This window comes from Dromiciops gliroides, chromosome 4 (assembly GCF_019393635.1).
Source record: "Dromiciops gliroides isolate mDroGli1 chromosome 4, mDroGli1.pri, whole genome shotgun sequence".
NCBI classification, from domain to species: domain Eukaryota; kingdom Metazoa; phylum Chordata; class Mammalia; order Microbiotheria; family Microbiotheriidae; genus Dromiciops; species Dromiciops gliroides.
In genome coordinates this window covers 391,375,538-391,399,974 of record NC_057864.1, presented here as the reverse complement: position 1 = coordinate 391,399,974, position 24,437 = coordinate 391,375,538, and the positions used below count along the sequence as shown (strand labels likewise).

Genomic DNA, 24,437 nt, shown 5'->3' with positions numbered 1-24,437 from the left:
AAAAAATTTGCCTATATAAATAAATAACACTAAGTCGGATAATTTTGTTTCACAGATCATTCAAAAAGTGAATTTTGCTTCTCAGAACCAGGCTGAACTGCTTAGGGGGAAAAGCTGAGGCATGCCATGCCATGTTCAATAACCAATTCATTTCTTATAATGCCTCCAGGCCCTTGATTGAATATTTAAATGGGCCAAATTTAGTGCTGTAAAATACAGATGTCAAAGATTCATTTATTAGTTTTGTGTCATTACTGGGACTATACAACAGGAATTATTGTTGCTAATGACCTTTAAATTTTTTTTAATGTTTCAGATGGGATTAGACTATGGTAGAAGCAGGGCTATGTCCTAAACTAAAGCTTCTGTCATGAAAAATTTGGTAACAACAAAAGGTTATGTACAGCTATTTCATATACCTATGTACCCAGAGTCAAATAAAAATTTCTCAGGCAAAAAGGGGTATCAAGTGGAAAAGGTTTAAGAAGCCCTGTCCTAGAGTAGATGGGCTATGATCATGACCTTTCTCTAAGCTCCCTCTTCCCCAACGCATAAACTTCACAGGGCTATTGTGAGAGTATTAGAATATACATAAAATTGTAGAAGTATAAGGAACCTTGAATATTATTTTACAAGAAAGAAGGCACTGTACTTACATTTTGCCTCAGGATTCCTTAGGTGCTGATTTTGGTGGTGACTCACAAGGTTCATCATGTTTATGTACCTCTTCTCGTGTCTGTGTTTTGGTATCTTCTACTGACTGGTTATAAATTTTTTCCACCTGAACTACAAGTCTCTCTTGACATTCCAGACCCTGGACTGTTTCCTTTCGTTTTGGTCCATTTGAATCTAGGGACTCTTTGCATAGGTCTAGGTCATTACTTTCCCCTGGTACTAATTGTGGATCATTTGAGCAGTCAACTGCAACATCATCTTTGATTTCCCCTTTAGGTACGGATTTTGACTCATCCAGTATATCTCCTGACATTGCACTGTCAATTTTTGACTCAGTCTTTGTTTCAATGGCTTCTTTTTTAAATTCTAGCTGTAATGCTGCTTCTTCATGCTGCTGCCCACCTGACTTTAATTCAGGTGTCTGTACTTCAATGGTCACTATCTTTTCAGCAACTTCAGAAACAGAGACATCTTTGTAAATATCAGAAATTACAGGTATATCTGCTGTTTGCTCAACAGCTGCTGGCCCTAAGTCTTCAGTGGTAACATACTTAATTTCACATCGTGCTGTCAGTTCACTTTCATTGTTTTCAGATACAGATATAGTATCATCCTCTTCAGATTTTCTCATCTGAGCCTGCTCCTCTACATTAAGTGCAAAAGTTTGAGTGTTTAGATCTTTGGCGCTAACAAGTTGATCAACAGCAGTCTGAATAACATTTTGGACAATTCTGGTACTCTGGGTTTTGATGGTCAAAATATCTTCATCCTTTCCAAGTTCTACTTGGGTTAGAGTTGGTTTGACTACCTGAGAAACAACTTCAACACTGGCTGCATCTAAGAGTTTCTGGGACTCTTCCTCTGCTCTTTTCATGAAGCCAGAACTTTTGACAGTATCTGTAACAGCAGATAATACCACTTTTTTTGCCTTTTCTTGAAGCACAGACTCTGTGAGAGACTGCTTTTCCATGAGTAGTGCTTGTTCTGACCAAACAGTATTAGAGTCTTGCATACTTTCAGAGGATATTTGTTCAGTTATTAATTGAACACTTATAGAATCCAGAGTTTCAGCTGATGTTTCTGAAAGTTTTGCAGCTTCTCCCACAGCCTTCTCTACTATTGCTGCAGCTGTTAATGGTAAAGATGCTTCTTGAGCCTCAGAGCACACTGTCTCTTCCTGAACCAAGACCTCTTCCTCTGCTGAAACTGAGTAAGAATTGATCTGATTTTGAAGTGCAGTCTTTTCAGAATCGTTTTCATATTTTAATTTATCTTCTTCAGTAACTTTTTCATCTTTCAGTTCAACTTGGTCTATCTTTGTCTGATCAAGTAACTCCATCACTCCTGTTTCTAAAGAGACCTCTTCTTTTGCAGTTATTGTATCTTTCATTTCCTGATCAACAAAGGGACCTGAATCGTGCATCACTTCAGTCCCTGAAAGGTTCTGTACCATTTGCACAACTATCTGTTCTTCACTAGGTATTGGAACTTCTTCCACTTTAGACTGTTCTTTGTTTCCCTGTGAAGACTGGAAACCAGGACTTTCTGCAGGCTTATCACTTGATACGGTCACCACTGTTGTTTCTACAATCTCAGATCTTAATGCAGGTACAGAGTCACCAACGTCACTGGCTTTTTGCTGTTTTATACTTATATCTTCAAAATGTACCACAAGAGTACTTTCATCTGAACTTACTTCAACTGGTGTTATATGTTCCACTGGAATTTGTGATGTTTCAATACCAGTAGTCTCAGCTTGATAAGTTGTGAAATGTGTGTATGATTTACATTCCCTCACCTCTATACTCCTTTCAACTTCATTAAGTTGAACACCAGAAGGTGTTTGTTCAATTATTTCTTGCTGCCCATCATTAATACTTATATCTTCCGTTTCTACTGCATGTACCTGTTCCTGCACCTCAGCATGCATCACTTTACTGTTATCTAACCCAGCTACCTCTCCAATTTCTAAGTTGATCTCTTGGTGATCACCAATTTGTTCAGCTTTTTTCACATTCACTTTCTCTGGTATTTTAGTTTCAAGACTCTGAACTGTTAAAATTGTGTCTCCTGAAACAATCATTTCTGTAATCTTAGATTCTTCTGATTGCTTAACTTTTTCTATAACTGCCTGAATTACTTCCTGAGTTCGTTGCTTAAGAGCTTCTAAATCTGGTGTGTCCTCTTCTACCTCCTGCACAGGTGTAGCTTCTTCTGTAGTATCAGGAGAGTCAGTCAACTGTGAAACTGCAGAAACCATTTCAGTAGTCTCTTCCGCACAAGAGGCTTCTGTAATTTCTGCCACCTCCTCTGGAGCTGTCACTGCTTCAGAAGTTAACTCTAATTCACTAACAATCGTGTCACTGCTAGTGTCTTTTATGTCTGGCAAGGTTTTAGGAATAGGCATTTCAACAACAACTTCTTTTTCGAATATTTCCTCAGTCTGCTGTTTTGGGTGATCTGTTGCTTCTTCAACAGGTTCTGTAATTTTAGCAGAAATCCAAGATGGTGACCTTTCTTCAATACTTGTAATTGCTCTCTCCCCCTCTACAACAGTCACACTGACTGCATGAACCAGTCCTTCAGTCATCTCCTCTGTTCCTGGACCTTCTACTTGTCCATATTTCTCCTCATGCACACTCATTTTTGCTGCTTCGATATTCTTTGCTTGTTGGGCTTCAATTTTCTCTTGCTCTGCTGCATCATACTCAGATAAAGGAACAACAGCTGGGATATCAGAATCATCTTCATTAATTCCTGTCTGGTCTTCTTCAACAGGAACTTGTTCTTGTTTCCCATCCAACCTTTTCTTTCTTCTACCAGGAATGAATTTCTTGATTGAAACCCAAGATTCTTCTTTCACAGGTTCTACATCTGAAGCAGAATGTTCTACGCCAGAAATAGTTACAGATTCCTCATTTCTCTCTTCCATTTTTGATTTTGACTTTTTCCTTGGAGTAACTAACCTTTTAAATGACACCCATGTAGAAACTCCCTCTCCTTCAAGTGGGCTTCCAGCTAGCTCAGGGGAAGAATTTATCTGCCCTTGGTCACCTTCATGGGAATGCATTTGTGTTATTTCTGTCCCGAGTTCTTTGTTTTTTCCTGCATCTTCTGTTTTCTGGGAATCTCCACTAACAACTTTAGACCCTCCTTCTTCATCAGAAGATGATGACTTCCTTGCTCTTTTCTTGGAAGATCCTACACAAATTAAGGCTTCCCAGGATACTGAAGTATCAACCTTACGCTTTGGCTCCTCTGTCTTCTGATCATCACCATTTCCTTTCAACTCTTCCTGATTATCAGAGGCTGCACTTTCAGTAGAAGACAGAGTAGCACTCTTTATTTTCTCAATTTCATCTTCCTTGTCACTTTCAGAAAGCCTTCTAACACGTTTCTTGGGTGTCACCATCTTTTTAAAAGATGCCCAGGGGGTAACACCTTCTTTCTTTCTCTCGCCATCTGAAGCAGTACCTTCTTCTTCAATCTCGACTTCTTGTGGTGCATCTCCAATACCCTTCTCTACAGTGGTTACCTCAGTCAATTCTTCAGGGGATGAAGCAGAGCTTTCACCCTTTTGTTCCTCTGGAGTTTCTGGAAAATCTACTGACACTTGTGTAAGCTCCGCAGATTCCTCTGGCTTTATTTCATCATCTCCCCTTTTCCCCTTATGCTTCTTTCCAGACAGTTTTTTTAAGCCAGTACCAGTAAAAAGTTTCTTTAATGGGCTTCCTTGCAATCTACTTCTTTCTTGTGAGGCCAGTATTTCTACCTCATTTGTGATGCCCTCATGTTGCTGACACAAAGCCGATTCTTCAGGACTTGCTTCAGCTAGTTTAACATAATCATCTCCAGAGGCACACACCAATTCTTTGGTCTTGGCCAACTTCTCTGTCACTTCAGCTTTCTGCAAATCTGCATTCTTTTCAACTGTTGCAAGCAACAAAGACCCAACAACCTGGTCTACCTCAGCACTTTGATCTTCTTTTTGTTCTTGCTCATCCACAGTACTGACATGAACTTCTGCTACTGTCTCTACCTTTTCATCAAACACCTCTGTGGCTAAAGGAGCAGTTTTCTCTTCAGAAGATATCTGTGCTTCTTGAACTTGATCTTCAGAAGATCTATGTACTTTTTCATTCTCAGACACACTGGAATCTTTTATACTTTCGATGGCCTCCTGGGCAGGCAGATGTTCAGAAACAGTTGATTGTTCAGCAGTATCCTCTTTCTTCCCGTCATAAATTTCAACTATATCTCCTTTCCCCACCTCTTGCTCCTTTTTCTTCTCAGAAGTCTCTGGCTCATCCTCCTTAGATTTCTTAAAACTTGTCTTTTTCCTCCAGCCAGCCCAACCCAGACTAAAAAACTTTTTGAATGATGATATACTTTCAGATTCGGAAGATTTGTTGCCTACTTTTTCTTGTTTCTCTTCCTCAGAATTCTTGCCTTCCTCAGGATCTGCACTCTCTCGCTGGCTTTCTTCATCTGTCCCAACTAACTGGGTCGATTCAATCTCTTTAGGTAATGTTTCATTTTCTGAACCAGAATCTTGATAATCATCAGATCCATTTGCTTCCACATCGTCATCTTCATCTTTTTTGACTGTGAGTAACTCAACAGGGTCGGACTTATCATTCTTATCCTTTTTCACGGTAAATTTAAAGCCAACAAATTTAAACACCTTTTTAAACCCAACATCATTAGACTGAGGTTCCACAGGTTGCTCCAACTCTTCTATATTATCTTCTGACAAAGGCATTTCCTCAATTATTTCATGCACTGTCTCCTGAACATCTTGTACACTAGATGCTGACCTAGCTACCAGAGAATTATCTGTATCATCTTTTTCAATCATGTTTTCAGATTCTCTTTGTCCAACTGTTGAAAAAGAAAAGAAAAGAAAATGGTTAAAATAATGATTCAATAGATAATGTTCATTTAAGATGCAAAGCAATTATAAATAATCTTAAAGTCACACTGTAGTATTTTTGGTCAACTCTACACATGGATCACTCCAAGGTCATTTCTAAGCTAGTACTCCGATTTAACTTTCCAGGCAACTCCTGGACATCTTCTTCAACACTTTTGGAGAAACTATAAGTACAAAGAACAATTTAATCTGCTGACAAAGTGAAGGAATCTAGGTAAGTCATTTCTGACCAGTAGGGGACTCAAAAGAAATGGAAATAAATAAAAGTGTGTGTGTGTGTGTGTGTGTGTGTGTGTGTGTGTTTACACACATACATACAATACATATGTGTATATATATTTCCCCAACCAAAACCATATTTTGGACTTGTAAAATGTTGAAACTCCCTGAGTTTGCCCTTTTCAGCATCAGCCTGGCAGCTCTGGAAGCAGAGGAGTAAAGAGGGTGGGAAGAACAAGAAAGCAAAGTAAACATAAGTTTTAAAAACATACAAACTAAAACAATAACAAGAAAAACTAAGACCCTTTGGTAGCAAAAATTTTGAACACTAATTCATTGACTTTATTTTGCTTCCTTTTAAATAAGGAAAGTAGTCAAAAAGGATTACGACTTAAGGTCACACAGCATGCTGGTGGTAGAACCAGTACTTGAACCAAGGGCATATTAACTCTTTCCATTACTTCATGAATATGCTATATTATCAAAATTCCCAGATCTTTTATTGTAATTGTTAGTTTGAAAATTTAGGTATGCTTTATTAGACATGGATTAGATGTTTTTAGTAAATTAGCCTGGATAGTTGAAAAGTAGTTGAAATTAAGTATTGGTGGCTTGATGGAAGAACAAAAAGAAAACTGCATACTATTTGCACTAATAAGAGTTCCTATTACATGGTTTAGAACAACAAAAAGCATGTGTGGTACAGCTAAGTGGCACTGTGCATAGAGAGCTGAGCCTGGAGTCAAAGTTCAGTTCCAACCTCATACATTTACTAGCTGTATGACCCTGGGCAAGTCACTTAACCTCTGCCCCTGTTTCCTCATCTGTAAAAATGGGGATAGGAATAGCACCTGCCTCACATGGTTGTTGTGAGCATTAAATAAGATACTGGCACAAAATAAGTGCTATATAAATATTAGCTATTATTACTATGATATGTAATATTTGTAGCTTCCTAACTCCTTTACACTACTAAGTTCTCTCCCCTCCTCTAAGCCACTGATGATATTTTAAACATTCTAATAAAAACTTTTCATCATGTCATTCCAATACTCAAAAACTTTTGATAATTTAGGGAAAAACCCTAAGACTTCTTTGTATTTTGGCCCACCCTACCTTTTCAGCCTGACTTTTTCATCACTCTCCTACCTTGGTCTGCCATGGCAGTCCCCCACCCAAGCATCCTTCCTGCTTTCCCCCAAACCCACACTTCTTTCCACTTTGAAAAGCCTCCCCTCATTCTTCCCTAGGTCCTTTCTTTCCTTCTTCATATCCCAACACAAGAGGCTTATCTTTGCTGCAAAGTTAGAGCCCAAGGGCTCTCCTAATCCTCACCCAAAGCACTAATTGTTTAAAATAGTGTCTTTCACATAGTGGTGGAGGAATGTTAAAATGAACATCTGGTGTTATGACATCATAGGATCATCCTTTTAAAAGTGGAAGGGACATCAGAAGTCTTCTAGTTTATCTTCCTCCCCTTTTACAGATGAAGCCAAGAGAAGTAAAGTGACTTCCTAAAGGTCAAATAGGTGGTACCTCTGACTCCAAATCCAGCCCTCTCTTCCTAGGATCACATGCCTTCTGATTTAACTTTTCATATTATCTGCCTGGAAAGCACCAGGTCTCTAACTCCCACCTTTCCAAGCATGTACTGGCACATAGTTGGGAAAACAGCCCAGAGAACCCCTGAAGTCAGAAGACCTAGGTTCAAATCCTATCTCTGAATCCAGCATCACATCAAGATCACTAAAGTTCTGGGCCTAGAGTTCAAATTCAGCCTCAGACACTTCCTAGCTGTGTGACAAGTCACTTAACCTCTGTATACCTCAGTTTCCTTGTCTATAAAATGAGGTTAATAGCACCTAACTCCCAGGGTTGTTGTGACGATCAAATAAAATAATAATTGCAGGGGCAGCTAGGTGGCTAAGTGGATAAAGCACCAGCCCTGGATTCAGGAGGGCCCGAGTTCAAATCCAGCCCAGACACTTGACACTTACTAGCTGTGTGACCCTGGGCAAGTCACTTAACACTCATTTCCCCACCAAAAAAAAAAATTGCAAAGCATTCAGCATAGTACCTGGCACATATATAAAGATTAACTATTATTATTAATAGGTTGTTGTGGAGGCCCAAAAGAGATAACTGCAAAGCACTTAGCACAATCCACAACAGTATAAGCACTATGTAAATGTTACTTGTTATGTTTATTACTGTAAAGCACTTAGCCTAATGCTGGGCACACAGGAAATGCTTCCTTCCCAGCCATCTATGGTCCAAAACCCACTGAAAAACCCTCCATTTTGTAAACCTCGAAGGGACGCGATCAGCATCCCATCCCCACCGTGTCTGGGTTTTGTTGCACGTCCTATTCCCCTGCTCACTGATCACATCACCAGTGAGGCCTATTATCAGAGTATTAAAGGCTGAAAGCAAGTCCCTTCAACTCAGGTTTCCCCCAAACGAATATACACCGAAGAACAAAGATAATTTCATGGACGTCCCCGCTAAGTGTTTTTAAGGTGAAGATCCCTCAGGAACTCTTGCAGGACAAATTATATCCTAATGGGACTCTGGAAAGGAAAATAAAAAATGGAATCCCAGGTCTGAGCCCCCCTCCCCCTCGACCTTGAACTTTGATCACACCTGAACCTCCCGGGGCTCCCCAGCTTTGGGACCCATGTGAAATGGGCAGGTTAGGCTGGATGGCTTCGCCTGACTCCACAGGCCAGAAGAGGCCTTGAGCCAGGCCTTGAACGCGGCTCTCGGCAGAGCCCATAGGCCTCATCCAGGCAATGCGCCGCAACAGAAGGTCGGGGCCTAGCCCTCCCCGCCCCTCCCCTAACAACAGTTTAAGGGCCCCGGCCCTCTTGGGGTCACAGGTGACACCCAAAACCCGGGCCCAACACGCTCCCTCTTCAAGGAGGTACGGAAAAGAAAAGGCCGTGCCCCACCCACCCCCTCCATCATCCTCCAACTCCGGGGCCCTGGCACCTTCCCCAAGTCCACCCCCCCACCCCATGAAGAAGGCAGTTAGGTCCCCTTTTCACTCACAGCAGTTGCCCCACCACGGCATGGTGCAGTTACGCCTGCCAGGCTCTGCCTGGGAGGTTACCCTATGGGAGCCCGGGAGGATCAAATGGGAAGCTGTACCCAACGGGCTCCACCACTAGGTGGAGACTCCCTCAGCTCCCCTTCCCTCCCCCCCTCCCCTCCCCACCCTCCCCCCTCCCTCCTGCCCCCTCCCCTCTTCCCTCCCCCCTCCCCGCCCCTCCTTTCTACCTTCCCTTCCTCTCCCCTCCCCCCATGGAAGACTCTTAGATAACAAGATATCTATGCCAGGGCAGCCGGACCAATGAATGATGTGTGGGCCCAAGTTTATCTTGGCTGCTTCCACAGTTTAGCAGGGGCTTTTAACCATTGTATGGGTGTGATTGAAGCCTTTTGGCAGGGGTTCTTAACGTGGGGGAGGGGGAATGTGCGATGGACCCCTCAGGCAGTATGGTGATGACTATGGATCCCCTTCTCAGGAAAAAAAAAAGGGTTTTAAATGAACAAAATAATAAAACACAGAGTTACAAAGGCATACAAATCATGTTGAAATAGTTCTTAAAAGAAATGTTAAAGTATTAAAAAATTCTAGGGCCGGGGCAGCTAGGTGGCTCAGTGGATAGAGCACCGGCCCTGGATTCAGGAGTAACTGAGTTCAAATCCGGCCTCAGACACTTAACACTTACTAGCTGTGCGACCCTGGGCAAGTTGCTTAACCCCAATTGCCTCGCTAAAAAAAAAAAAATCTAGGGTCACAGACTCCAGATGAAGAACGCCCGATTAGAGGCTGTTTATATAGAACAGTAACTCCTTGAGGAGGGACTACTTCATTTTTGTTTTCCAATCTTTTAAGTCCCTAGCACCGAGTATGGCCCAGAATAGGCTTTGCTGATCTATTGTACAGGCAGAGGGGTTGGCTGACCGCTTGTCAGATGCCTTAGAGTGAGGATTCATTTCATTTATACTTTGGATTAGGTCCAACTCTCCAATTCTGCGATTCTGGGATTGATGGAAAGAAATTGAGAACTGAAGAAACAAAGCCAGAGGGACTATGGGAGTGAGGGAGCCTACAGGATAAAGAGCCAGCCTCTTTGTCAGAAAGACCCAGGATCAAGCAAGGCCCAGTTCTGGTACATGCTAGCTATTCCACAAACACTCAGTGCCCCAGGCAATTCTCAGGCTATAAATTGTGGAAACAAGTATAATATTTTACCTCCTCTATATAATTAAAATTTATCATCTAATCAAGATTCTGGTAGCCTTTATTTACTGACTCCCAGGACACACTCTCCTTTTTTCCTCAAAAAGTTCAGTGCATGCCTTTCCCCCTTCCACTCCAACTCCTGCCCTCCAATTAGGGGTCAAACACACTAACTTCCAAGTATCTGAGTTCCCATGACCTACTGCACTCCATCTTAGCTACACACATAGATGGTTAATATCCTTAACATCACTCACAAGCAATTACTTCCATGTTCTGGAACTCTAAAATTCCTTTATCAAAGCATAATCTTTTATCACTCCATCTTTCCCCCTTTGCCTTGCAACCCCTAACCCTGATCTCGGATCCCTTCAGTTCTTTACCAGGCCATCACCCCTGTATCAGCTACACTCAGCAAAGTGTAGCCTTTCCCTATCTTGGCCCATTCATGAACAAGTTCAAATCAACAGCATCCCTGACACGCTGCAGTCCCTTTCACACTTGTCCTGTCCTCAAGCATGAAGCCTGCCAAGCCTGATGTGGATTATTCCCATTTTTACTCCTATCTGCAGGCTGCTAAACAGAGCTGGAGAAAATCATGAAACTCTGCTCAACTGGGACCTCACCACAGCAAGGCAATACTTTCATGCTTTCTTAAATCAATCCACTCTGGGTTCCTTTTGTTTTGTCTCCCTCCCCACCTCAGGCCTTAGCCCAGTGCCTGGCACATAGTAGATAATTAATATTTACTGAATTGAACTGAAGCTCACTCAACCTTCTAGACCAGGACGTCTTAAACTTTTTCCACTAGTGGGGGCAGCTAGGTGGCGCAGTGGATAAAGCACCGGCCCTGGATTCAGGAGTTAAAATCCAGCCTCAGACACTTTACACTTACTTACTAGCTGTGTGACCCAGGGCAAATCACTTAACCCTCATTGCCCTGCCAAAAAAAAAAAAAAATCTTTTGAATTCATACTAGTGAAAGAAAAATCATGTCCTTAATGCCAAATATAGCTATTACAACTCTCTTTTCCATAGGAAAAGATTCATTTGGCACTAATCTGAACCAATAGATGTAGAAGACAAAAGCTAGAAAAAAGTAGCAATCAATGACTATTTGCCACCTGATACTCATCTTCTGTCTTCACAGTATTAGAATAATCCCTATGGCAAGATATATGGCATGGTTTTCAAACTATTTCAATTGTCTGCAATGCAATGCAGTACCTTATCTTGCCAGCAAACTCAATGAATTCAAATTTCCATTGGAGATTAAATGCCTCTTTAAAAAAAAAAGTTGCCTAATAAATTACATGATTACTAAGAGCTTTTTAAAGCATTTCAACTAATAATTCCATATACATTTAAACAACTTAAACCAAATCATCAACAATGAATGAGGTAGACTCCACAGATAGTTTCTTCAACTTGTGACAGCAAAACAGTTTGGTAGAACAAATCTGTGGAATGGGACTCAGGAAATCTGGATCTTAGTTCTGGCTCTTCTACTCCATTATTGTCCAAACTTGAATAAGTTCCTAGGACTCACTTTCCTCATCTATAAAATGAAGAGGGTAGACTAGACAATCTCTCAAGGTCTCTTCCAGTTCTAAAACCGTATGATCTCACATCATCCCAAATCTCAATTTTGCAGAGCTTGGATAAGTACACACCTAATGGGCATGGGCCTCAAAATTTAACAGTACAGATCAACACAAAAAACATGTACACACACATAGCCCTCCCCCTTACAGATTTTACACAAGTTTGAATTCAAGTTCTATTTCAGTATAAAAAAGGAGAATTTCTTAAAACCTTAAATATCCAGTTTACTTAACTTTTTATAATTAGAGATTACATATCCATAGATTATATAGCTTTAAAATCCCCAGTAGAAGGACAAAATCTGTTTTAATGGGAAAATGTGTCAATTTAACCAAACTTGACTTTCAATCTCAACTGTAAAGATATAACTTGAAAAAAAACCCAAAGCAACTATTTGTTGATTACAAAATTTAAAAACCAGATACCAAAAAAATTAGCTACAAGTTACATGTCTCATAACATAATAATGTACCCTTGTGACTTCAACTTCAAATTATATTATTAATTACATATTATAATTATTATAAATATTTAAGGATACATTAGTCAATTCCAAATCCATGTGGTAAAACTAAGTTAACACTACCAATTTAGAATAGTTTAAAATAATAATTTGTTTTATATCTTCAACTTATAGTGCATGATTGATACTAATAGTTAATACTAATTATACTATTGTATTATATTGTATTGTAGTATACTAATACAATAGTATATTGTCCAATAGTATTCTAATACTAGAATACAATAATACTAATAGTATTGTGCTAATACTAATAGTCCATTCTAACCAAAATTTAAGACAGCAGATGGCAGTGTCATGCTATTTTGATATAAAATACTATTAATGCTTGATAACTAAAATAAATTATCATTATGGTATTTTGGAAATATTAATTTGAGGATTAAGGCTAAAGAAAAATTCAAGGTGATTCCAAATATTCACTTTAGGTAGCTAGAAAAATGGCAATATCTGAAGATAAGAGGAGTTGGGAATGAAAGCTTTAAGACAATAAAAGAGGGGCAGCTAGGTGGCGCAGTGGATAGAGCACTGGCCCTGGAATCAGGAGTACCTGAGTTCAAATTCGGCCTCAGACACTTAACACTTACTAGCTGTGTGACCCTGGGCAAGTCACTTAACCCCAAAAAAGACTAGAAAAGATAAGTAGGTAAATGATTATGTAATAGAAACCTATCCTCAAAGAAATGCCTCATAGGCTGTTGGAGATAGGGACTGCAGATCAGGTAAGAAACAAGAATGAACTCCTCTATTGGGACATATTAGCATAAAGATGAAATTGGGAGTGTGATCAGACCAGCATTTCCCTTATGTAACTTCTTTCTTCCCAGTCTTTACCTACAAAGATAAAAGCAGCACCTGGGACCCAACTGACTTCAGCTTCCCTAAGATACTTCCTCATTCTATCTATCTTCCTCAAACCAATAGGGTAGGTCTAGGACAGAAATGTCCTTGGAACATGACTGGCCTCATCTTCCTTGATGCAGCTTCCTGGTCATCTAGGAACATAAAAAGTCTCAGCCATGTGGAGTTAGACTCTTAGTGGGTGCCTAAAACCACATGAGTCACCATGAGAGCTTTAGAAAAGGAAATTGCCACAGTATCCTTATTGCATGCCCTTGCTGTGTTAGGGCAAAGTAAACCTTCTCTTATAAATGTTTGGGGGCAGCTAGGTTGTGCAGTAGATAAAGCACCGGCCCTGGATTCAGGAGGACCTGAGTTCGAATCCGATGTCATACACTTGAGAACAGCTGCATGACCCTGGGCAAGTCACTTAATCCTCATTGCCTCGAAAAGGGGGCATGGGGGTGGGGAAGAATAGGGAAAGAGCTTTTAGGATTAGGATCCTGTTAGGATTAGGAACTGAACCTCTGATTTTATTGATAAAGCAAACCCCTCCTTATAACTTCTGGTCTTAGGAAGTTTCCTAGAGTAAAGAGAAGGACAAGTGTCTTGTCCAAGATCAAATAATGTGTGTAAAAAGCAGATCTTAAGTTGCCTTCCCTGGTCCAAGGCCAATTCTCTACTAAGTCACACTAGCCTTATCAGCCAAATTATTATGAGGGCTGCTGCCCTTCTTCCAAAGTGAACACTTCCAGTGTAGGTAGCTAGCACTCTCACTTTATCAAACATTTCCAGGTAAATATAAATCCACTTTCCACCACCACTAAAAGCTCAGAGGTGTGTACCTGCTTGGGCTAGAGGATTTAATACCACATATACTGTGGTTGGGTTTTTTGTTTTCCACAAATAATATTTCTCCTAGGAATAAAGTATTTCTTTCTTTTCTAGATTAAAAAAAAAAAGAGGAAGGTACACCTGAGAACACAGTTGATTAGAATGTAGCTAAAATGGCTATTTGATTTGCAGAAAAAAAACATCTTCAGATACCAAATCCACTGAGTGGATAGGAATCCTTAGTCTATCTAGTCCCCAGAACATTACCTACCATTTATTATTTACAACATCCTAATAAGCAGTGAGGACACTGCCTGCCTTCTGACTAAGCAATCCGGACATCCTTCTGGTTTCCTGGAAAGTATATACCAATCTATAACAATGACCCAATTGCAGCAGCAACATTTGAGAGGAAATGACAATTCTCAGTTTGTATTTGGTAACAGCACAGCTTCAGCAGAAGCTTCCCTCTTATCTTTGTCTAGACAATCATGTCCTTAAAATGTGAATTATCGAACAGAAAGGGAAATGGCTTCCCTTACTACTTCCACTTTCCCAGGGTGAGGTATACTTCCCTGGATTTCTTGTTGCCTTCATTTTAAAATAGGTTTCTTCTTTCCCTATATGAATGCAGGTTTCTAGTTTGTGATTTTAGATTTTCTTTATTCCTCAATTCCCATTTGTTGTTGAATATCTACCTAGTTCCTACAAATATGATCTCATTTGGTCCTCAAAACAATCCTGGGAGGTATTTCCTCCTTTTACAGATGGAGAAAACAGAGGTAGATAAGGGACTTGTGCCCAGGGTCACATCGCCAGCCTGAGGCCACGGTAGCTTTTACAAACAAAAGCAACCTGAACTTCAAAAGAATAATTATTTTATACCTATATACTTAAGAAGCTTATGTACATACATAAGAATAGCCTAGTTATTTATTTATTTTTAGTGAGGCAATTGGGGTTAAGTTGCCCAGGGTCACACAGCTAGTAAGTGTTAAGTGTCTGAGGCTGGATTTGAACTCAGGTCCTCCGGACTCCAGGGCCCGTGCTCTATCCACTGCACCATCTAGCTGCCCCAATAGCTTAGTTATTTTTCTATTAGTTCTTTGTGAGGAAAGTGTGTGACAAGTTATAGTATCCCTAACTCAACAAAAATGATACGATGAAAGGCTATTTTCAAAGACAGCAAAACAGGACCAATCAAGGCCTAATGTCACTATTTATATCTGACCCCTCCACCCCCTACGCGCGCGCGCACACACACACACACACACACACACACACACACACACACACACACACACACACACACACAAAATATCTGTATATCTGTTTTCAACCAACATCTTGTAATTCAAAGGACAGGTCCTCAGAGATTCTAGTCCAGGTTCTGACATTAACAGTATGACCTCTACTTCCAGTTCTAAATCTAAGATTGTATACCTTTCAGTTGTTATTGACTAGCCATCAGATTCCCCATCTACAAAATAAGGGAATTAGACCAAATGATCTTTAAGGTCTTCAGGTTAATATTTCCCATTTTCCCCATCTCCCTCACCATCTTTCTCCAAATATCTGAAATAGCTTTCACATTTGCCAAGGAGCCCTAAAGACTAATTCGAAGAGCACAGATGCCAGGCACTGCTGTATTCTGAACTCTCACTAGGAATTTACTGGGAATCTTCTGAAAGATAATTGAAATGAAGTTTCCTTCACATTCCACAGTGAAATATGAAGGAAAATCTTTACCACGAAAAAGGTTTTATGCAAATACCTAGTAAAGACACAAGCTACAGTTTTCAGTAAGTACTTTTTCCAACTCACTATTTCAAAAACAAAGGGATGACAGAAGAACATTTGAAAATGCCTTCTAAAAATCCTTGGGGGGAGGGAGGTTGCAAGGGGGGGGCACAGCTACGGGCCCTGGATTCAGGAGGACCTGAGTTCAAATCCAACTTCAGCCACTTGACACTTGCTAGCTGTGTGACCTTGGGCAAGTCACTTAACCCTCATTGCCCCCACCCCTCCAAAAAATCCTTCAGAAACAAACAGGATCTACATGAGGCAGTTTTACCGGTCAGAGTTAAAGTGGTTCAATTTTGTTCAAACACAAATGGACATAATGTTAAAAAGAATGTAAGGGTTAACAACAGTATTATTTTTAAAGTTCGGTAGAGTGTGTCTAATAGTTTTTTATTATGATAAAATGGCAGACTATTGACTCGTCCATTATTTGAAAAGATTAAGATCCATTTCCTTGAATTGACCTTTACTTTTGATAAGCAGAGGCTAAACTAACTTTCTGATCATTGGGGATAGATTGTAATAGTTTGGACTCTAACAGTTAAATCTAAATAAAGCACTTCATGGGCTCACAGTCAACCATGTCGACATCTGGAGCTGGTTGACTTTTCCCCAAAGATTTGTAACATAGCTCTGGAATTTTTCCAAGAATTCTCTACATTCTAAAACCATCCGTTATGTCCTACACACCCAACTCCCCATGCTCTAAAAGCCAATGACCATTTTTAAAAACTCCATTTTTTAAGCCTCAAATGAAAGTAGTAATCACCTCCAACATATCTGGGTTTTGTTGCATGTCATATTCTTCTGCTTAATGATCCTTTAATGAGTCAGGCCTATTATCAATGTATTAAGGCTGAAACTCCCTTCAATTTAGGTTTCCCTAAACTAATATTTGCAGGTAAACCAAAAAGATAATTCCATTAAAATGTAGTGTTAAAATTTTAAAGATAAAGATCTCTAAATGGCTTTTGCAGAACAAATCATATCCCAGTTGGATTCTGGAAGGGAACTAATGACAGCTAACAGACAACTAAAAATTTGCCTTTGTTATTAGTTTGTTTCAAATACTAAAACCTCTTAAAGTGATCTAGACATTATACATGAAACACATTAGTTTTTCCTCTGACATTCCACAAACTGATATCCCCTAGCATGTGCTTTAAATCAGGGAGCCTTAAACCTGGTTATCCATGAAATCATTTATTTAAAAATTTGAATAATTGTAGTGATTCAACTAAAAACTATAATTAGTTTCCCATGTAACCCTATGTCTTTTATTTTATGTATTTAGAAATATTCTGAGGGGGTCCATCTACAAGCTTCACCAAACTCCGAAAGGAAATCATTAATCAAAAAAAAAAAAAATATATATATATATATATATATAAAGAATTCCTGCTTTGAGGTCCTCATAAATTAGAACATGACAATTAGTCTTTTTACCCTCGACTGCATTTTAAGTGCCTTTTTTGGACATGACACTGTGTCTACAAAGACAAAAAATGTCTCTTCAAAGAGCTTACATTTTACTGAGAGGAAAAAAAAACACATGTTTAAGTTAACTTGGAAAGAGAACACTAACAATTAACTAGATGGAAATGGGGTAAGTCAGGGAAAATTTTCAGGGAACAAATACCCCAATTCTGGAAGGAAGGAATGGGATGGGAGATATTCAAATAAATAATAACATGTTTGATGTTCCCTGATGATTCATAACTTCACTTTTTGTCTTTTATCAACAAACCCATCAACTATGTGATTATTGACTAGTGAAATCTGGGGATCACCTAGGAAGAAGCAAAAATGTCTGATTTTTTGCATGACGTACTTCATTCAGGTGCTACAGTACTCAAACACCAGTGGTTTGAGCATGTGTGCGTATTTATACATACATACATACACGTGCATGCTTGTGCGCGCACACACACACAGCCATGGTCAACCCTCCCTCCATCTCCCTCAGCAATTTCCAAAAGTGAATGCTATTCTTAGAGCTTTAAAAAGATTTATTTCATTAACTGCATGCTCCCTTCTCCTCCATACACATGATATAGAATGTAAACTTTCACCATGTGAAACATACAAAATTCCAATCCATGTTTAACTTTACTCTTTCTAAGGAGGTTTTTCTCTTAGCATAGCATTGGTACCTGACCCATATTGTATAACGATAAATGTATACAAAATAAATATTTAGAATATAAATCATTCAACAAACATCTATTGATATTACTATGTTTCCAGGCACTCTCCTAAGGTATAGGAAACACCAAGAAAGAAAGAAAAAAAAGTCCTTACACTTAAGGGATTAATTAACAAAATAAATATAGAGGAGAGTATTAGTAATTGGGAGACTGGGAAGTAATCAGAAGAGAAAGGTGGTGTTGGAGCTTAGTGAATCTTGAAAGAAGTGACATTCTGAGATGAAAATGAGGAGAGAATGCATTGTAGGTCTGAAGGGTAGGCTCTTCAAAGAAGGAAAATGAGAAGGGAGATGAAGGAAATTTAAGAATGCTGGCTTTTAATTTATAAATAATGCCCTTAAAGTACAGTTCACAATAAAAACCAAACCATCTTCTAAGAATATGAAATTAAATATACCTACTCTAGTCATTCTTTGTATTGCCCTAAGAATGGAATAAAATGAATTCTTTGCCAGATTTTTAAAAATAAACAATTTTAGATGAATGCTATAGAACAAGATGAGAAACTGTCAGCTGTAAATACTATTTGACCCATTAAAGTGTGCTTTTTCAAAAATATAAAGCATTTGAAAAATATTGGTGAAATCTTACTTTTGAAGAACATTGTCCTGTCAAGATAAAGTATTTCATCTGATTACATATTCTCTTACTTTATTTGTGTTGCCCAAGTTTCTATGCCATTCTATTCGTTCCCTATGCTACTTTATTTATTCACTCCTTAAAATAAATAAGCGCCCAGCAGCTGATTCTCTTTATTCCTCTCCCCCACTGCCAACCTCACTGAATTATGGGGCAATTCAGAAAGCATGTTTTTTTTTTTAATTTACATATTACCCTATCCCCTTCTGTCATTTGTCATGAAATATTACCTGACCCTACCCCAAAAAAGTTCCCTTTAAAGAGAAGCAATTTCATTAACTCAAAATTACTTTCCCCAAAAGAAAGCCAGAAGGATAAAGAGCCACAGCATGTGATAAGTTAAGTAGCTATTTTATTGAAAGCTCAATCATAAACAAACCAGCCAACTAGACTTCTAGGCATGAAACCCTGCCCCCATCTGCCAGCTGTTTTACACCACATGCCATCCCTTGAAGGCAGGGTTGGAGTTTGGTAAGGTTTCTCCTACAGTTTGTAAAAACAATGTGGGGAAAAAAAAGTGTGAACAGAAAAAGCTTGAAGTGATTTTTCTCTGATTTCTAGTAGACTTATGCAATTCTGTTTGAGAGTCAAAACAAGCAAAGACATTGCAATCTTCAGTGTATTATGATTTCAGGTTGTCAGACTTCACTGAAACACTAAAAAATTGAAATTAAAAAAAAGGAAGAAGATTTGCAGAAACAAGTTTCTGTGGAAATATAATGCAGTGAGATTTCTAGATACTAAAAGTAAAGGTTTTTTCGTATGTGTATGTGAAGTTTTATATTTATACATGCACATATATGCTTAAAGCTTTGAAAATACCACATGCAAAACTTGTAAGTGAAAATGCAGTTTTTAGCTGTGGAATGAAAAGAATGTGTACTTAAGAGACCTAGAGATTTTGAGGAGATTAAAAACTGTCACTCAATAGTTGGGGAAGTCTGGGTGGTGGACACAAATATTAAGAGAGTTTCTACATTCATTCCAGAAACCAAAAACTATACTACAAATCAGGTGTTTTATAAGAGATGTTAAATAAAGGAATACTTTTACCATATATACTGCCAGTTTCCTAGAAAGCAAAAACTTAGGAGTTTGGCCACGTGCCATTAGAGTTACATTATCAGAGGAGATTACAACTTTGTCCCAGTTAACATAAATGAGAACTAGTGCTTTAGTATCATAAATATCAGACAAAAATCTTAACTTTCATAAATCTTGTGGCATATTCCAAACCAAACTTTATATTGCCTGTAACTTCTCAAAAATAAGTCTCATTAATCATACATTATTCTGAGGGCCCCTCTTTAAAAAACCAAAACCAAAACCTTTTCCAGTGTAATCAGTTGGTTCAGCATGTATAATTAAACTTTAGCATTGTTTTGATTTTTTTAAAAAACCGGCTCTTTGTAAAGGTAATATCAGGATATTAAAGACAATTTTGGCATAGATTGGCAGCTTAAGGGAGAAGGGGAACCCTTAGACTTAAAAATATTCTTTGCTCGCCCACCTCCCCCCAAAATGAACACATTACTTGCTTTTCTAATATATAAAATCATCAAATCAATGAGAATAGCCTAGCATCCTGCCACACCCCAAACATAAACTCAGCATGGACAACCAAGTAAAATTTGCACCAACAAGTATCAATTCAGCCAACTGATTTGCAGCCCCCAAACACTACAAGTCTACTTTCCTTACCTGTGATGGTTATGGTCCCTAGCATATTAAACAGCAGGACTCCAGAAATCCTTCGTTCCTTTTTCAGATGCGGCAATTTCCTAACTGCTATTCTATTCTGTGTAGTCTTCTTATAAAGCAGAATGAGGAATTCAGTAGTCCCTTGATGGACCAAGTAAAGCACACACTGCCTGAGCAGACTGACCAGTGCTCACTCACTCCTTCAGTGCCTGATCTGAAAGGCAGACTGAAGATGCATTTCATCAACCTAATTGCAGGATAGGCATCCCGTAGTGGTCTGTCCCTTCCCTGGGCTGGAGAGTTTTAAAGCACCTCTTACTTCACTTGGCAGGAGGATCAAGTCAGTCACGTGGTTCAGTTAAAGGAAAACAGCCCTCCCTCCCCCTTCTCCTGCCCCTGTTGCTGCAAGACCAGAGACAGAGGAATTGTTTTAAGTGTTAGGATGCAGGAAAGTTTGGAGTTAATACCATATTATCAAGACGGTGACTTCATTTCTGATACAGCAACCAAAGTTCCAATATGTTTGGTTTGCAAGTGTCAATATTGAGTATCAATAAAGATCCATTCAGAGAGAAATGTGAAAACTCTCCAGCCTCTCAGCTTCTAGCAGATTTTACATATTCCTACAGATTTCTTTCTCCACTACAACGCTCAAAACCAAAGAATTGCTGTCCCCTCTCTCTCTGGACAGGGACATTGCTACATTTCTGATCTTTTCCTCATCATTCTACTTAGAAAGAAAAAACACTAGACAAAATTGAGAGATCTGTTACTCCAATAGTGCCTGGGTTAAAGGATTTGCCCATGGGGGTTACCTCTAGGCACCTGTTTCTCCACCTATAAAAATGGAATTATAATTACTCTTGTACTACCTATAATTCAGCATAGGTATAAGGAAAATAATTCGTAGCTGCTAAAGAGCTACAGAAAATATTTAACCAGTTATAACAAATATACCTTATTTCAGTATTACGACATGGAACCGACATCGTGTTAGCAAAGCACTTAGCACAGTGCCTGCCACGTAGTAGGCACTATATAATTGCTTATTCCCTTCCCTCTGGATTTATAATTGATCATCGTGTTAAGCAGATTAACCTGAGATTGAGAGAGGTTTAATGAAGTGAGGTCAATAGGGACCAGAGAGTGAAGAAATGGTTCCAGTAAAATGCTTCTCAACTAGAAAGGCAGCCCTGCTTGGTGGATAGTCCAGAATCCTGGACTAAAGTCAGGAAAAAATCTGTTTACCACTCACCTCTGACACTTCTCTACATTATTTAACCTCTCCCTGCCTCAGTTTCCTCATCTGTGAAATGAGAAACAGCATCTTGCTGCCAGGGTTGTTGTAAGGATCAAATGCTATAACCTGTACAAAGTACTTTACAAATCTTTAAGAGGTACAATTTTTATACTGGTTACTACTACATGGCAAAATGTTACTAGTAGATGTATTTTTCCAGCCCCAGTCTCTCTCAAAACCTGTCACAGCTGAATCAAAGATTCCTAAAACATTAACAGATCTACCTGATTTTTTGAGTTGGGGTACCTATATGGCACAATGGATAATCAAATCTGTTCTCAAATACTAGCTCTGTGACCCTGGTCAAGTAATTTGACTTGTCTGCCTTAGTTTCCTCATCTATGAACTTTGAATAATAATAACACCTACCTCTCAGGGTTATTGTGAGGATCAAATGAGATAATAATTGTAAAAAAATTTATCATAATGCCTGGCTATAGAAATGTTAGCTGTTATTATGTCTTATTATGATTGATGATGATGATGATGAAAAATGTGAAAGTGAAGTTGTGGTAGTGGTGCAGCAACCCAATTTTCAGTACGGAAAAAACATACAAATTAACAAAAGGAGATTTTATTTGTATATATATCCATTAAAATATATCCTTTTCTTCAAGCCAGGGTGCAGTAGTTAAAATGCACCTCCTTAGCCACCTTACTCTAAGCCTAGAGAACTAAAAGTCCCCAGCCACCTCTGCCATAGAACCAAGTTGCTAAAGTGCAGTTTGGGAGTGGGACTATCCAGCTTCTCTTGCTTAACATTTGCAAGCAGCTCTTAGCCCATATTGAAATGCATGTGTACAATATTAATTGTATCAGATTGTTGTATCAGATTGTTACCTCTAGGGGCAGCAATCTCAACAGTTTCTCTATAGGATAGAAAGGATTGAAGTAATCACTCCTTTGCTCACCTAAAGTGAGTAGTAAGCAATCTTAGCTCAATTTCATCCCAGGTTTTCATTTTTTAAAAAAGCATCACTTATTCTAAGGATTTTAAGTGTAAAGTCAAATGGATCAATAGGCATCAGCCTAATGAAAAAAGTCAAAACAGCAAAGCAGGCAAAACATGTTAACTCATAAATTCAATCAATAGCTACCCTTCCTTTGATCTCTCTGCTTTTAAAAACATCAAGCAAGGAGAATGTCATTCATCTTCCTTGTGAGTTTCTGCATATCTAAGTTTACAATGAAAAACCAGCCTTATCCTTATCATTTAGTGATGAAGTTAAAACAATAAAGGTAACACAAGCACATCTTTTCTTGTAATTTCTTTAATTTCATGGTTGGGAATAAATTGTCTTTATTAGGCAAGTTATATTACTGAAAAGTAAAGGTAGCAAGTTATAGATTTTAACTTAGAGTAGAACTCTACCTATGATGTTGTTGTTCAGTTGTGTCTGACTCTAAGTGACTTGCCCAGAATCCCAACAGCTACTAAGCATCTGAGGCTGAATTTGAACTCTGCTCTTCCTGACTCTATCCAATGAGCCATTGAGGAGCCTCTCTGTCTATATATGTTAGTATAAACTATCATCCGTTTAATCTTTGCCAATGTTTAGCAAGGTGCCTGGCATATAGTAGGTACTTTAAAATACCTATCGACCGACTTTTGGAACAGTCTAAGAAGGAATAAAAAATATGTTAATGCTCCAGGCTAGCATCATGACATCACTAACAAAAATATTAACATCTTCAATTCATTCTCTATTTATTCACTACAAGACATGAACAAAATGTACATCTATGTAGCACAAAAGAGCCTGGCATGCCATAAGCAATACACAATCCCATTTTGCCTTTCTGACCCTACACAAAATATTGTAAGCAACCTGTACTTCTATCCACAGATGGGGAAGAAATCCCACTTTGGTCACCCTCTTGAATTTACCTCTATATGAAGAATCCTCTTTACTTATAAGCTCCATAAAAGCTAATTAATTCATCCAACAAGTATTTTTAAAGTATCAGTTATTTGCTGAGCACTGTGCTAGACTCTGAAATTTTTTTAAAAAGTAGTCCTGGATCTCAAGTTTACATTCTATATATACAAAGGGTATATATAAAGGGGTAGGGGCAGAGAGGGCAAAATATTAGCAACAGGAAGGAATCTGGATAGGTTTCCTGGGAGAGGTGGCACTTGAGTGGAGAAGAGAAAGCTAGCTCAAGAGTAGGAGAGAGTGTACTCCAGTTGTGGTATCCAGCTTTGGCAAAGCTGGTAAATAGAATGATTATAGGGAACAAGAGGCCCCTACCCATATGAAGGAAAAGGGAAGCTAGGTGGATAGAGTGCCCAGTCTGGAGTCAGGAAGACTCATCTTCCCGAGTTCAAATCTGCCCTGAGACACTTACTGGCTGTGTGACCCTAGGCAAGTCACTTTACCCTGTTGGCCTCAGTTTTTTCATCTGTAAAATTGGCTGGAGAAGGAAATGGCAAACTTTTCCAATATCTTTGCCAGGAAAACTCCACTGGGACCATGACTGAAATGACTGAGCAACAAAATGTGGTGTTATGGCATAACTACTAGTACAGATAAGATATATGCAGAATAGTTGGAAAATAATCTCAGAGGGGAGGCAGCTGGAGGGATTGGGAACTGAACACACACGGAAGAAAGTAATCTGCAATGGGCATGGAAAAGTTAGGGAGAGGATAGCTAGGTGGCGCAGTGGATAAAGCACTGGCCCTGGATTTAGGAGGACCTGAGTTCAAATCCAGTCTCAGACACTTGACACTTACTAGCTGTGTGACCCTGGGCAAGTCACTTAACCCTCATTGCCCTGCCCCCCCAAAAAAGAAAAAGAAACAGAAGGAAAGAAAAAAGAAAAAAAGAAAAGTAAGGGAAAGCCAGATTTCTAAGGCCTTTAAAACAGAAGGATTTGTAATTTATACAAGAGGCAAGAGGGAGCCA

At 39.0% G+C, this 24,437-nt stretch overlaps 1 protein-coding gene across 2 annotated transcripts in view; it reads right to left on the bottom strand.

Annotated features, from left to right (window-relative positions):
* AKAP12 (A-kinase anchoring protein 12) overlaps positions 1–24,437 on the bottom strand; it is a 115,827-nt gene that overhangs the window by 7,251 nt on the left and 84,139 nt on the right. The window contains exons 1-2 of one of the 2 annotated variants that reach the window (XM_044001530.1): positions 20,229–20,484; positions 657–5,556 (exon numbers count right to left, since the gene is read on the bottom strand). In XM_044001530.1, coding sequence (XP_043857465.1) covers positions 665–5,556; positions 20,229–20,253 — 4,917 coding nt within the window. In that variant the 5' untranslated portion in view covers positions 20,254–20,484 and the 3' untranslated portion in view covers positions 657–664. Of the gene's footprint in view, positions 1–656; positions 5,557–20,228; positions 20,485–24,437 lie in introns of those variants that run through there. The other variant, XM_044001529.1, reaches the window with a different exon arrangement.